This window comes from Mchenga conophoros, linkage group LG3 (assembly GCF_057382185.1).
Source record: "Mchenga conophoros isolate Kocher_MC1m ecotype Shallow Benthic linkage group LG3, M_conophoros_male_GT1.1, whole genome shotgun sequence".
NCBI lineage: Eukaryota > Metazoa > Chordata > Actinopteri > Cichliformes > Cichlidae > Mchenga > Mchenga conophoros.
The window spans coordinates 32119776-32135227 of NC_140528.1; the positions used below are offsets into that span (position 1 = coordinate 32119776).

At 42.8% G+C, this 15452-nt stretch overlaps 2 protein-coding genes across 2 annotated transcripts; both read left to right on the forward strand.

Moving 5' to 3' along the window:
* The first annotated feature begins 2698 nt into the window (after positions 1-2698).
* Positions 2699-4456, forward strand: LOC146578177 (E3 ubiquitin-protein ligase TRIM21-like). Its single transcript, XM_085268539.1, has one exon. The coding sequence runs from the start codon at positions 2738-2740 to the stop codon at positions 4427-4429; it is 1692 nt and encodes a 563-aa protein (XP_085124665.1). The 5' UTR covers positions 2699-2737; the 3' UTR covers positions 4430-4456.
* Positions 4457-6059: 1603 nt separating this feature from the next.
* On the forward strand, positions 6060-13740 carry LOC146578178 (uncharacterized). Its single transcript, XM_085267764.1, has 8 exons — positions 6060-6069; positions 6278-6316; positions 10377-10418; positions 10498-10764; positions 10845-11084; positions 11174-11395; positions 11558-11683; positions 13703-13740. Exons 1-8 carry the CDS (start codon positions 6060-6062, stop codon positions 13738-13740), a joined length of 984 nt encoding a protein of 327 aa, XP_085123890.1.
* Positions 13741-15452: the final 1712 nt, after the last annotated feature.

Genomic DNA, 15452 nt, shown 5'->3' on the forward strand with positions numbered 1-15452 from the left:
CCCACCCGCTGCACACAGTCACTGAGTACAGACCGGCTGATTCCTGTAAAGGGAGAGGCAGGAAAAGGTGGAGCAACAGCTGAAAAACAAGAAGCTCAACGTCATTTTGCAGAAGTGAAAGTGTGAGAGAGCAGCAGCAGAGCTGCAGTCGAGTCCTGTTTGTCTCTAAAAGAAGATTCACTGGAGTCCATCAGGTTCCTCTCAGCAACAGTGGTGAGTGCAGCTGATCACACTTCCTGCTTCTACACAAATCTTCACTCTGTTCACTTCATCAGGGTCTAGAGCGCCACCTCATTTCTCCATGGTGCCACTTAGGCTACGTCCACACTCGCCCGGATAGATTTGAAAACAGCGCTCCGCGTCCACACTAGTGTTTTCAGTCGTTTTCACAGAGTTGTGCGTCCACATTAAGACGGCTGAAAACTCTTACGTTCCAGTCCTGCGCATGCGTGAAACGCAAGACGATTCGACCGGTCTCACTTCTGTCTGCTGCTTATTCACTTTCCAGCTGTTTGAAACGTCGCAGCAGAGGTGGAGGAAAAGCACCGAGTTTTAAAATGGACTAACAATGAGGTGGAGTTGTTGCTGCGAGTAACACAAAAGTACAAAGTTGCAAAAGCGAGAGAGAAATAAAGAATTTGAAGAAAAGCTCTGTGGAGCATGTGCAGACTGATATTCATCTTTAATAGGACTGTCAAAACTGCTGCTGTATAATGCTCTCCACTATCTTTGTTTAATTGGTCACATGCCTGCATCACATGACTAACATGCATCATTGTTTTAGAAAGTCTCTGTTTTCACTGTTCACTGTGACACAAACGCACCGTCTCCAAATTATTTACTTTCCGGCTGTTTGAATCGTCGCAGCAGAGGTGAGCAGCCTGATAGGAGTGGATGTAGCTGTGGGTAATGAGAAAAGATGAAAAGAACGATTGATAACTTTTTCGTTAAGGCCGGTGCTCTGACACGGAGCCATCAACCTCTCAGTGTCTAACACTGGTCTGCAGACGGCATCAGATAATGAGCCACATTAGATGGACTCTGAGCCCACTGACAGTAAAAGGGTGAAGTGTAGACATTTGGAAGAGAGCGGCCTGACCAGTTTCTCTGACTATGATACTGTAAAGCTGACAACATGATGCATTTACTGTGGTGAGTGTGCAAAGACCATGGCAGGTGTTGTGCCAAGGTAGGGATCCCCAACAGGATCTGTTTCCCTGCGTCAGGAACATCGGCTGGGCAGGGAAAGCGGACCCAACGCACTCCGCCTCCATCACGACCAACTAGACGTGGAAGGAGTGATGTTTTAGTGACAACATGAAAGATGAGTGTGACCGTTCAGTTTGTGGGTTACAACAGAAAATTATACATTTATTGTTCTCGTGTGTTATCGGACGGGATCATTTTAACAAACCGAGGACATTTTCCTGATAATTATCTGTATCCTCCTGTAACTTTACTGTTTAAAGAGCTAAAACCTCCAACATTTCAGGATCAATAAGTCCTTATAAGACGTGTTTGTGAGCTAAAAATCAAGAATGTGGGATACTGTTTGTCTGTGTCAGCCAAACAACTTCACATCTTTGTAACGACTGTTAAAAAGATGTTCATCCTGTTGATCCTGTTCATCTGGACGCTGCACTGTACAGCAGACACGACGTTGTTCAGTTTGTGTTTCAGATGAACCAGTTTGTGTCTGAGTGTGTTGCTGGGTCTCCACCAGTTACTCTGACAACTGAAGGTTCAAGATTTTTATTTTGACATTTGCACACAGGACCAACAGTCCATGCACAGTGGAATACTTGTGCAGAGCTTTCCAAGTCAAATCACACTTTAACAATATAAAGACAGAAAAAGCAGAAGGATAGAAATGAAGTCCGGAGTAGGGTAGTCGTACTATTTTCTATATACAAAGAAAAAGAAGAAAATGTACAGAGAGTGTGTAGTTCTCTACCTCTTATCGCACTCACAGTGTTGCACATTTGTTCCACAGATCTGTTTCACAAGTCTGTTGTGAGTGTATTGCCCGATGGTCAGTGAACCGATGATACATTCAAAGTGAGGTTAAGTAGTGCTGTGTTATTTTAAGTGTTCAGTGTGTTTTTGTTTGCCGTCAGTCTGACAGTTGTGGGGAAGAAGCTGTTGAAGAATCGTGTTCTGTGTGTGATGCTGCTGTCCGCTCTGTTGTGTCTGAGATTGTATGTGCAGCTTTGTATGTGCAGGTCCATGGATGCAAGTGTTGTTCCCATAATCCTCTCTGCAGACTTTATGACTCTGCAGAGCCTTCCTCTCTGTCTGTGTAGTGTTTCCATACCAGACAGTGATGCCTGCGGTGAGGATGCTGTCTATCAGTCCTCTGCAGGCCTGGGTGAGAGGGTGGTGGTTCATGCCAGCTTTCCTGAGCAGCCGAATGAAATACAGCTTTTGCTGGGCTTTTTTCACAGTTGCTGTAGTGTTGAGAGTCCAGCTCAGGTCTGATGTAACCTGCAGTCCCAGGAATCTGTGGCTGTTTGCCCTCTCCACCTCTGTCCCTTTGACGATAAGAGGCTGCAGGGGAGGGAGTTCTTCCAAAAGTGCAGTATTCATTCCTTGGTCCGTGTTGAGGATGAGGTGAAGAAGCTTCTGTGATGAGTAGAAACTTAAAGAAGTCCAGACGCTTTTCTCTCCAAGCTCCTCAGACTACTGACGCTTGTTTCTCTCTTTGTAAAAATGAAATTTAAAGTGAATTTTGAATCAAATGTTTCTCTTCTTTCTCCCTCAGAGTGCAGACATGTCTGCTGCCAGCAATCTGCGATCTGAAGATCAGTTTCTGTGCTCCATCTGTCTGGATGTGTTCACTGATCCAGTCTCTACACCATGTGGACACAACTTCTGCAAAACCTGCATCAGTCAGCACTGGGACATGAGTCAGAGCTGTCAGTGTCCCATGTGTAAAGAGACTTTCTACACTCGACCTCAGCTGAAGATCAACACTTTGTTCTCTGAGATGGTTGCTCAGTTCAGACGTGAAGCTCAGCAGAAAGCCAGCAGCAGCAGCTCAGAGCAACAAGCTGCCAAACCAGGAGAAGTTCCCTGTGACGTCTGCACTGGAACCAGACTGAAGGCCCTGAAGTCCTGCCTGGTGTGTCAGACCTCCTACTGTCAGACTCACCTGGAGCCTCATCTGACACTGAAACGTCTGAAAAGACATCAGCTGGTTGATGCTGTGGCGAACCTGGAAGGCAGGATGTGCACGAAGCACGATAACCTTCTGCAGCTGTTCTGTAAGACCGACCAGACATGTGTCTGCATGCTCTGCCCTGTTTTAGACCACAAGAACCACGAGTTTGTTCCTCTGAGAGAAGAATATGAAGGAAAGAAGGCAGAGCTGGAGAAGACAGAGGCTGAGATTCAGCAGATGATCCAGAAGAGACGACTGAAGATTCAGGAGATCACAGAGTCGGTGAAGATGAGTAAAGATGCTGCAGACAGACAGAAAGCAGAAGGTGTTCAGGTCCTCACGGCTCTGATGGAGTCTGTTGAGAGACACCTGAAGGAGCTCATGAAGGAGATCGAAGACAAACAGGAAGCTACAGAGAAACAGGCTGAAGGTCTCATCAAAGATCTGGAACAGGAAATCTCTGAGCTGATGGAGAGAAGCTCTGAGGTGGAGCAGCTCTCACGCTCTGAAGACCACCTCCACCTCCTCCAAAGCTTCTCCTCCCTGAAAGCTGCTCCACCCAGCAAGGACTGGACAGAGGTCAGAGTTCATCCACCATCATATGAGGGGACTGTGGGGAGAGCTGTGGCTCAGCTGGAGGAGACAGTCTGGAAACCCATGAAGAAGAAGCTGTTAGAGGCTGAGCTGCAGAGGGTGCAGCAGCATGAGGTGGATGTGACTCTGGATCCTGATACAGCTCATCCTAATCTCATCCTGTCTGATGATGGAAAACAAGTGTACTGTGGTGATGTGAGGAAGAAACTTCCAGACAACCCAGAGAGATTTTCTCAGTGTCCTTGTGTTTTAGGAGAGCAGAGTTTCTCTTCAGGCAGATTTTACTTTGAGGTTCAGGTTAAAGGAAAGACTGAGTGGACTTTAGGAGTGGCCACAGAGTCGATCAACAGAAAGGGAAACATCCCACTGAGACCTCAGGATGGTTTCTGGACTGTAGTGCTGAGAAATGGAAATGAGTACAAAGCTGGTGCTGACCCTCTAGTCCCCCTCTGTCTTCATCCTGGTCCTGAGAAGGTGGGGGTGTTTGTGGATTATGAGGAGGGTCTGGTCTCCTTTTATGATGTAGGTGCTGCAGCTCTGATCTACTCCTTTACTGGCTGCTCCTTCACTCACAGACTCCACCCATACTTCAGTCCCAGTTTGAATCATGGAGGTAAAAACTCTGCACCTCTGATCATCTGTCCTGTCAATCAAACTGATCAACGACTGATTTAATTGGATGAATGATTGATTTTTCTTGAAGGGAACAAATGAACATATTGAGTGTAAATCCTCTACAGTCTCCATGTTTCTATAGAATCTGATCATCAGGACTCTGATTCACACTTTGATTCTCATGGAGTTTGATTTGAACAGAAGAAAAGTTGAATCAGGAAATGTTCCCACTGATGGAGACTCGAGCTGAAGAGCAAATATCAGAGAACAAATGTCCAAAAGCTTCATTTCCAATAAAGTTTGTTCAATGCTTTGAGTGAATCCAGACTCATGTGTGGCTGTTATACGGAGCATCAGAGTCCAGCTGAGTTATGTTGGATACAAACTGCTTATTTTGGCTCTGTGAGGAGTTTTGTTCACTGAAAACTGATGAGACGGATAATATTCAAAGAACTCTGTAGAGATTCATGCATCCATGTTCTCCACCTGCAGGTGTGGAGGAGAAAGGTGGAGCACAGACTGCTGCATCCTTCCAGTCACATCATTTTGATGATTATATTTGCATGTTGTGATGATTTGGGTTAAAGACAAACAGAGTTGAACGGCTGCAGTCACAGCATGAAGACGATGCTGAAGCTGAGCTGTCAGTGAACATGTTTCACTGTGATTTGATTTGAAGAATGGAAAGTGTGTGTGGCTGCTGACAGCTGCAGTCTCTGCTAGTCTGCATAACACACACACAACTTTCCCCCTGAGGCAACGATGCAGCAACAACACAAAGAACAGCTGCAGACACACACACACACTGTTAAAGAACACTTTACTGTTTAAGGCAGAATTCCTCAGTAACAATGATTTGAGTCTACTGTGTCTACTGTGGTTTCCAACATACAATCTACTGAAACATGTTTTTCTTTCTGCCGTACAAACTATTTGATCACAACATCTTTGCTTTTTTCCTCCAATCGTTTATTCTGATTATTTTATTTAGTTTAACTAAGAAAAGCTTAAAATTTAACTCTTAACCTGATTTAAACGTTTAATTTCTCATTAACTCAGACTTTTAATTTATTTCCTTGTTTAATGTATTATTTCTTTATCCTTGTTTAAGTTTTGCCGATCCTTTCTGTGTAACCTGTTTAATCTGACCTTTGACCTTTTAATTTTAATTTAACAGTACTCTTGTTTTGACCTTTGACCTCTTTATTCCTTATAACCAAAAAAACCCTTTTATCTGATATTTTCACCTTATTGATTGATTATATATATCTATTATATTTTCTCACCTTACCTTATTTTGACCTTTGACCTATGTCCTTGTTAGCCTTGATCTTCCTTCATCAAACGTGAAATTTCTTTCACCTTTGAACTTAAAGCTTAAATCAAACCTTTGTTAAAAAGCTTCTTACCAACTTGTAATTCCAACTCTCTGCATTAAACACGTATCTTATCATATAAACACTGGATCACTGAGAGAACTTTAGGCAGAACCAAATGAAGCAGCTGACCTCGTCAAACTCACAGCGACAGTAACTGACAGTGAATTATTTTAATCTTCTTCATTGTATTTGTTAGAAACATTTATTTTCCTTTAATTGGACTTTGGTTAAGTTCAATCCGATGTATTAAGCGACCTTTGAGGTGAAGTGCAGCTGCGAAGAACGCTACGGCAGGCAATGAGGTGCGTTTAATGTCGCTCTGTTAATTTGAGCGTCCATAAATTGAATGTCTTATTTTTTCTTACTTTATTATTGCTCATTTATTGGAGAATTTGGCCATTTAATTAAGATAGATTTTATGTTGTTGGTGGTAAAGATCTGGATGGATGTTTTATTTTATTCTGTGTTTCTATTTTTCAGTTTTACTTTTCAAGACTTGGTGAATTGCCTTTTTCTACTTTTTGTTTAGTTTTGTTAAAATTAGCAGCAGTGAGAAGTGTTGTTGTCGGTCTTGAATATATTTGATGTAGCCCATACTGTTAAGGTAAGTGTCATGTTTTTAGTTGTTAGTCTGATGAAGAATCTTTTATTTTTCTCCAAAAGTTGATTGTGTTTATCTGGACATAGTGTTTTTCAGGTCCAGCTGAATGCAGGTTTCCCCAGTCTTATACGTGTCAGGAGCATCAGCACAGCTGAAATGCATTTTTCCTAAGCACCGCGTCTCTGTGGCTTTTAAACCCCAAAACACGCTAAAACAAAAATGGGTCCACCCCAAGGATGGGCTCCCCCGGTGTAGTAACCTCGTTTCTTCGAACATCGACGTTCATTCAGGAAACCACAGCTGCTAGTTGCACTCACCACACGTTTGTCTTATCTGCCTATTATGTAGCCTTCACTTCCTTTAATAAGAGCAAGTTTTCCACTATAAACACAGAGTCTAACAAAAGACTGGAGACTGTTTTGGTCATTTCCCTCAGAGTTTGTATGTTTTGTTGTTTTTCTGGTGATGAGCTTCAAACAGCAGCAGATTGAGACTCAAATAGAACCTAATAAAATCAGTGAAGCTATTCATTGCTCATGTCATCCATCAGGGAGTTACTTTAATATCATTACATTGTTTGCTTTTAGTAAATGTGGAAATTGAATATGAATTCATTTTATGTTTTTCTTTTCTTTTTTATTTCTTAATACCTAACTGCTGCACCTGTACTGCCCGTATCTCTGCAGATATACTGTATAGCCACTCAAAACTGATGTTCAGATAAAGTGTGGGAGCCGCCTGTTTTCTCTCTCCACTATAATCCCTGACAATTTTATTAGTTTGGGCGACCTTTACATGTCGGTTGTTGGGATCACAGCAGAGATAGAACAGAGGGGACATGGTGTTTGTTAAATGTCCGAATGGCCCAGGTGGAAGAAGCTGTTAGTGAATCTGGAGATGTGGGACCTGAGGTACCAACATACAACACTGTAAAAAATGTCACAGAAGGTCTTCAAAGCGCTCCCTGGACTCCAAATGACCTCAGCCGCCTCAGCAACTGCGTTTTCTAAGGACAGCGCTAGCAAACGCTCTCCGCTTGCGAGTGAAAAAGAAAAAACACCACTTCCCTTCCTTATTCATGTTGAAGTGTACCATGTCCACCAATCAAAAAATGATATGGCAACATGAGGCGTTTGGTTGTTTAGGAAGAGGGAGAAGTTTTAGGAGTGACACCAATGAGAGAGAGAGAGCGAAAGAAAGAGAGAGAGCGAGTTTTCACATGTGAGAGATTAGTGACGTTTAGTGTGTTTGGAGGCTGTAGTTAGTGTGTTATGCAGTTATTGGGTTTTTGTGAGTTATACTAGTGAATGTCACAGGTGCTCCTGCTGTCAGACCTTGTGGTGTTCTCCTCTGTTTTATAGTGGACAGGACCTATTCTTTGGGAGTTGCATGAATACTTTGTGTGCCTTCTTATTTGATGCAACACACCTGATTGTTCTGTAAATAGTTTGAAATGATTGTGCAAAAAATCTGAGGCCTTGGCTGCATTTTGGGGTAAATAGCAACATTTTACTTTGTTGTTTGCATCATTTTTAAAAATGTATCATTTCTATTTGCATTTCAAGTTATGAAAGGTATTCATTAAACATGTTTATGTTTTAACTGTTTTCCACTCAGAGTATACAAGAGGTTGAAGATACTATTACATACGGAGAGAACTCCACACCGGGTGTAGGCTTGCATAACTAAGAAACAATTTGAGGCAATTTTGTGGAGTTTGAGGTTGGACTCGGCTGCACATGTGTGCTTAAGCCGATCGATGGCTGCAGCCTCTGTGGGAACTGAAATCAGCCCGTCATCGATGCAGAAGTGTCTCTCGACAAAGTGTCTTGTGTCTGCTCCAAAGTTTGTCTCGCCTTCCCAGGTGGCTTGTCATAGGTAATAGATGGTTACTACTGGTGACGGGCTATTACCAAAAATATGCACCCGGGCGTGGTCTTCCTGCACTTTGTCACATGAGTAGAAGTAATCAACAACTTTTTATTCATTTTTATTCTTATGAGCACGAGAGAGAGAGGGGGGGCAGGTACACAGTCACTAAAGATAAATAGCACAGCATTTAGTTGAATAGACGTTAAAAGAGAAGGTGTTTCAACAGCTGTTGTCTGCACTCTTGACACAGGAGAACAGAAGACTTCACCACCAGGACCTCCCCACCAACTGGGTGTCACCAACTTTCTCGCAACACCTAACTGTAGTGATGGCCAAATGAAGCTTTCCGAAGCACTGAAGCTTGTATTGAAAAACAGTTCATTACTCGAAGCTTTTCAACACAGTCCTCTCCGGTGACATCTGGTGGTGAAAATTTTGAAGAGCAGCTTGAATCTGCAAAATAAAACGGACTGCTCAATCATCGCTGCTCACTCAAGAGTGGAGTTCTCTCTGATATTGGGCCACCGTTCCGTTGCTTTGAACATGTAATTGGTTTTGTTTTCTCGATTGGGGGGCTGAAAAAAATGTAATGTGTATTTGCGTAATACATTTTGATCAATAAACTTTCCCTATTTAAACATACACTATGGTGTGGCCTTTCTTTGCTCATAACTCCTTGATGTTGGTAAATACAATAAGTGAGCAATATATATAATATACATATGATAATGCACAGCACATTATGGAGTATGCCCCTGCTGTGGAGTCCTGCCTCCATCTACTTGTCATTTAATCACTGGACAGCTGGACAGGTTCATACAAAATATTAGATGAGGCCAATTGTCCTATACATATTTTTGACCTACGGGTGGGATTGATTGTGAACTGGAAAGGGAAAATGCTTAGGAAGCTGAGTACGGCTGCATCGTTACCGATTTGTAGAATCATTTTGATTCGATACAGGATCCGATTCAATTTGATTGGAATCTGGAAAGTTTTGCCTCAGTCAGAAATATTACAATTCTGATCATTTAACAGTATATATCCATAATTTCGTATCTATTAAAAGAAAGCTGACGCATGTGAGACTTAATTAGAGATGTAAACAGAGAGTTATGAAACCTGCAGCTGCAGAAGCCAGCGAAGAAAAAAAAGGCAAACACAGCGCGGACCCGACGACACATCAAAATCTGACTCTGACGCGTCGGGTCCGCGCTCTGTGTTCACGTTTGTATGCAGAATCTGGCTGAGTCTGTTTCTTTTCTTAGAAATAGTTTCTCCTGCCCTGGAGAAAATCCACTTGCATGGAACAGAAGAGGCTGTGGAGTGCAGGAACTACACTGCAAGCTGGTAGATATGCAGGTATTCCTGGGTCCTGCAGACTATCACCTAACAACAATAAACAAAATGATTTTCTAAACTGTAGCAATGTCATGTACGTATAGTGTCAAATACATTTTTGTAGTCTTCATTAGCTTTAATTCACATGGAAGTGTTCCTGAAGTCATATGCTGTAATGATATTTACATTATGAAAACATGATTTTGGACATTTCAGGTTTTTCACTTCGGCAGATAAAATGAATTGAGCAAAATCAACTCAAAATATTCCCACACGCCAGAACGTCCTCTCTTCCTCGCTGGCTCCATATCTGTCAGTGGAATGATCACCTCGTCGCTCTCTGTCACCATCAACACACTCCACGAATCCCGTGGATGATTCACTTCCTTATATCCGTTTGAATCAGGTACCGAAGCAGTTACGTGCGTAATGAAGCTTCGGACGTCACTGGTCACGTGACTTTTGCCAAACGAAGCAAGCCTCGACACAGTGCTTCTGAACCAGTGTGTTGTTTTTTTCGACACACGCTCCGGAGCGTCAGCTTCAAGCGGGCCATCACTACCTAACTGTGACCTACACAGATAACCAGTGTGCAGCTTTGAAATATAACATCCAGAGTCTATGTGACAAATGGCTAAACAAGTGCCATCACAGCAGGGTGAAGGGTGAACATGGTAACATAGAAGATGCTCTCCCAGGCCTATTACTGCCTTCTGGTCATAATGTCCACTCTCTTTCAGTGACCTCTCACCTTTAATATCCTATGACCTTCATTGACCTCTGACTTTCAGTGACCTCTGACCTCCTGTTGCAGGTGTGTGTGTGCTGCTGCTGTCTGCACTGACTGTTTGTGCAGGTGAGTAGATGAAGTGCACCATGGTCCAGGACAAACACTGAGTGTAAACACTGATAGAAACTGTCCGTCTGTCCTCCAGTCTCTCTGAGCGTCAGTCCAAACCTTCAGCAGTTCTTCACAGCAGCCTCAGTGTCTCTGACATGTGACGGTCAGCTGGGCTCTGATGGATGGACGGTGAAGAGGGACACAGGAAGTGGGACTGAGTCATGTGGAGCAGGTGGGCGGGGCTTCGGGAGGTTCAATGGTTCATCCTGTTTGCTTGATGAGTTCGAGCCAATCAGTGGAGTTTACTGGTGTGAAGGTGAAGCTGGAGAGAAGAGTGAAGAAGTCAACATCACTGTATCAGGTAATGAAGTCATTCATTTCATCAGACTAACAGCACACTGTTATACCACCTCTACATCACTCTGTGGGTCTTTTCCTCAGATAAACATGTGATCCTGGAGATCCCTGCACGTCCTGTGAGGACAGGAAGTGATGTCACTCTACGCTGTAAGAAGAAAACTGGTGGCACAGCCGCAGCTTATTTCTACTGTAATGGACGTCTTGTTGGACCTAAATCAGAGAAAAACATCACAATTAACGTGCAGCAGTCTGATGAAGGTCTCTACTGGTGTTCTACTGATGAGTTTGGATCATCTCCTCAGAGCTTTCTGAGGGTCAGAGGTCAGATCACTGACATCACTTCCTGTTTAAAGCCAATCTGCTGAGCTGATGATAAACTGACTGAACCAGCTTCCTCATCTCTCCTGCAGGTCCTTCAACCACAGCCTTGTTTACAACAACAAAAGAAGAAACAACAACCATAACGTCACTCACAAACACTCATATCTCCTCTTCTTCTACCCTTCTTTCTCCTCCCCCTTCTCCCTCTCCCCCCTCCTCCCTCATATCCCCAATTGTAGCTGCTATAGGTTCCCTGGTGCTATTGGTTCTGGTTCTGTTTGTACTTCATCTTCTGTGGAAGAAGCGCACAGGTATGGCATCTGTCTCAAATTTTCATCCAAAGTCATCATCTTGGACACATCAAGACAGCCTCCATCAGCGTTTCTATTTTTAGAACACTTAGAAAGTAGATTCAGACTAAAACTCCACAGACACAAATACTAGTATTCTTTCAGATCACTTCATCTTTGCAGGGAGATACCAGTCAGCTCCAGTAAATGATGTCACCTATGCTGAGGTCACCAGTAGAGCCTGGACCAATAAGACTCCAGCCAGCGAACCTGAAGTACTTTACTCCAGTCTGAGGACAAACACTGCAGGTACACATTCACCTGTGTTCTAGCGAGGGACATCAATGAGAGATAAACCCAAAAGTAGTTTTCATTGGGCTTGTAAAATGTGGTCAATGAAACAATGAGAATCTTCTTCTCACATTTATCAAACTAGTGTTTTGAAAGTGGGACCTGAATGCAGGTGCAGTTCACTCTTCAGGTTCCTGTTTCCTCAGTAAAACCTGTCACTGGTTTCATAATTAAAGCTGTACTGTGGTTTCGTTGGTCAGTTCAGTGTTTATAACATGAGGCAGTCAGCAGAGAGAGACGTGGCACTGAGACAGGAAATCCTGCAGCTTAAACAGATATGATCGGTGTTTGATGGGAGTCAATTCAGGTTTGTGTGTATGACACAGTGTAACAGGAGCAGTCGGCCTGAACTGAAGATTAAAAATAATCTGAGCGGATTTGGTTTGTTTTTAATCCAGATGTATCTTTTCAAAAATAAATCGGAGAAGCACACGTTGGACAGTTTAATAAAAATACTCTACAAACCAGCAAACCAGCAAAATTAGGAAAATAACAACCAGTACAAGGTGAGAATGTACTGCTCGCGTTCTGACTCTAATCTGAGGAGCAAAAACACATTTTAAGACATTATTTAAAGACAGGCAGCGAGTGGGCTGAACTAACGAGGGCAGGGTGATGCTTCCACAGTTTAGGCTACAGCTGAAAAAGCCCAGTCAGCTCTCACTTTGAGTCACGTTTTTGGGACTAGCAGGAGAAGCTAGTTCAGTGACCACATTATTTCTTTTATTGCCATGTAAATCTGAGGGTTATACACAGTAGTAGCAGTAATCAGATGTAAAAGCACATAAATAGTGAAGTCACCTGAGTCAGTAGTTCATATTTCCCGGAGTCGAGCGTTCATTCACCCACATCAAAACAGGTGCTGCTGGTGTGGTTAACTGCTGAGAGAAGCTCTCTGTGACGGAGCTTCTTTGTTGAGATCAGTGGGAAATGATCAAAGGTAAAACACATAAACCATGAAGTGTTTTATGTGTTTAAGATCAGTCTAGCAGCTATTTGAATGTTGTGGACTCTGTAGAGGTAAACAGTGTCTGAGAGTAGAGAGAGTGCATGTCAGCAGATACCGGTGCTGAGATACAGGACTGAACAAAGGAAGATGTAAAGTTACCACACAGCAAAAGATGTTCTTAACTTTGTTTCTTGTCTTCATCTCTTTGTGTGACTAGTGTTTAAAGTGAAACAAAATGAGTTCTTTTTCAGAGAGAGATTCATGAAGCCCCTCACAACGTCTTCATAAGAATTAAGATTTCTCTGCAGGATTATTATTAAATGAAAACAATATATATTTGAATTCAGTTCAGCAGGCAAACAGGGTTGATGGGAAATCCAAGTTCAGTGAGTTGTAAATAAAACCCGGATATTCAGTCACTCATTGGCATGTTCTTGTCTTGATGATGTCATCCCAAAAACACACATGACCAATGCTGACATCATCACTCAGACCCCTGAGAACACAGGTAGGGAGGCTGCACCTATATGACTCATGTCCCAGTGTTATTACATGCTGAACTATCGGGGCGACTGTGGTTCAGTGGATTGGGAAGCTCCTCTATAAGTGGAAGGTCGCCGGTTTGATCCCTCCTGCTCTCTCTCTGTCCTGGTGGTTGTGTCCTATGGCAAGACACTTCCCCTGCCGCCTACTGGTGATGGCCAGAGGGGCCGATGGTGCGATATGGCAGCCTTGCTTCTGTCAGTCTGTCCCCGGGCAGCTGTGGCTACAACTGTAGCTGCCTCCACCAGTGTGTGAGAGTGACTGTGGAACTGTACTTTGGGTGCCTAGAAAAGTGTTATATAAATGCAATCCATCATTAACTTTTTTCTCTTTAAGCTTCAGTTTAAAAATTAGGTTTAAAGTTTCATATATTTGTTACATACATATACATTTTAATTAGGTTTTAAAGTTGGTAGGACAATAAATGCCTCACCCTTCTAGTGACCTGCACCATGACTGCACACTCAACTGTCCCATTTTTACAGAAGCTAAAGGAACCACAGACACCACAGAAGAAGTGTAAACAGGAAGCTGAGGACAGACCTGCAGACTTCCTGCGGACAGTCTCACTCTGTCAGTCACCATGGGAACATTTACAGGCAGTCATCAGCTTCCTCCTTTCTTCATTCACTCCCATTCATTCACACAGTGATGTCATTGTGGGAGCAAGTTCCTCCTGAGGAACCAGGATTGACGGGGAACTAAAGAAATCGACCTGCTGCTGGTTTGAGTCTGTGCAGCTTGAACTCTGACAAAGGTCTACTGCGAGGTGAAGAGTCGTCACTTTCAGGAGCTGCTTCCATCATTTCAAACTGATCAATACTCTGAACTTATGAACACTCATGTTTGACACAGAGTGTCCTGTGATGGTCCTCAGTCTTTGAGCTAGTTTTTGTGTTTGTTATGGACTATGTGTTTATTTGTTCTCTTGTTTCAGTGACCTTTGTTCTGGTTCTATATTGGTGTCTCTTGAGCTCAGGTTCCCTTATTTGTCAGAGTCGTCATTATTTATATTACTTATTCTCTATTTCTTGTTGTTCATGTTTATTTCCTTCGTGTCCAGTCTGTGCCAGCCTCTTCTCTGTGTTTTGTTATTCTTTCAGTCTCCCCGCCATAAAGCTGCCTCTTTTAGCCGACCCCTTTGTTTCCAAGTCCTGCATTTGGGTCTTGCCTCTGCCTGCCACACAGCTGTTCATGACAGGCACAGAAAACGATTTTGAGCCTAGAAGTAATAAATGCATGAACTTGTTTTTCAGCATCACTCTGAGACAGGATATTTCTAATTTTAGAGATGTTGCTCAGATGGAAGAAAGCAGTCCTACATATTTGTTTAATATTTGTTGAAGGACATATCCTGGTTAAAAATGACTGGTTTCATCTCAAAGCTGGCCAGTTGGACAGGAAACAAAACAAGATGTTATTTACATATGAGCATCACACTTTACCTGAAATACACAAAGAATCTTTCTAATAATAGAAAACAGTTTCAAACCTGCAGGATTAAAGTGATGAAAGTTTGTGATTTAAATTTGTCTCATAAACGTCCAAAACCTGCTGAAGGTTCAGTTCAGTTAGTATCTGTAACATGACGACTGAACATGAAGGCAGACGACCTGTTTTCATCAAACAGGAAACCACAGCTGCTGTGTTTAGCATCGCTCCTGCTGATTGGGTCTGTTATGTAGACGATGTTTCCTCTATTAAGAACAAATTTTCCACTGTGTGGACAGAGTCGATAATCGTCCTGTGTCTCTCAGAGTTTCATTGTTTGGTTTTCAGTCTAAATGTTGCCATCAGTCACTGTCAGTTTGGGCACCGAACCTTAAACACGCATGTCAAAAATAAATCTACATTAGTAATGCATAAACAGCAAACCAGCAGGATCTCTCTGTGCACTGTGAACACTGACTGAGGCTCATGTGATGCAGTGGGTTGTCTTCTAAATGTGTCTTCTTGTCTGCATGCTGAAGTATTCTTAGGCAAGATACTGAACCCCAAATTTCTTCTGACGCCTCCATCCAAACGTGAGTGTTTGATAAAGGTGCTTAGAAAGCAGTGTGTGAATAGCTGAGTCTTGAGTGCTCAGCTGGATTAGAGCAGTAGCAGCAGTTCGTTTACACAGACAACCAGTTTACATGTATAAATGATGATCAGTGAACTGCCATCACTCGTGGTTGAAGCGTTTCTTATGTAGAGCTGGAAAATAAACCACAAGCTTGAACACTATTTTTACTG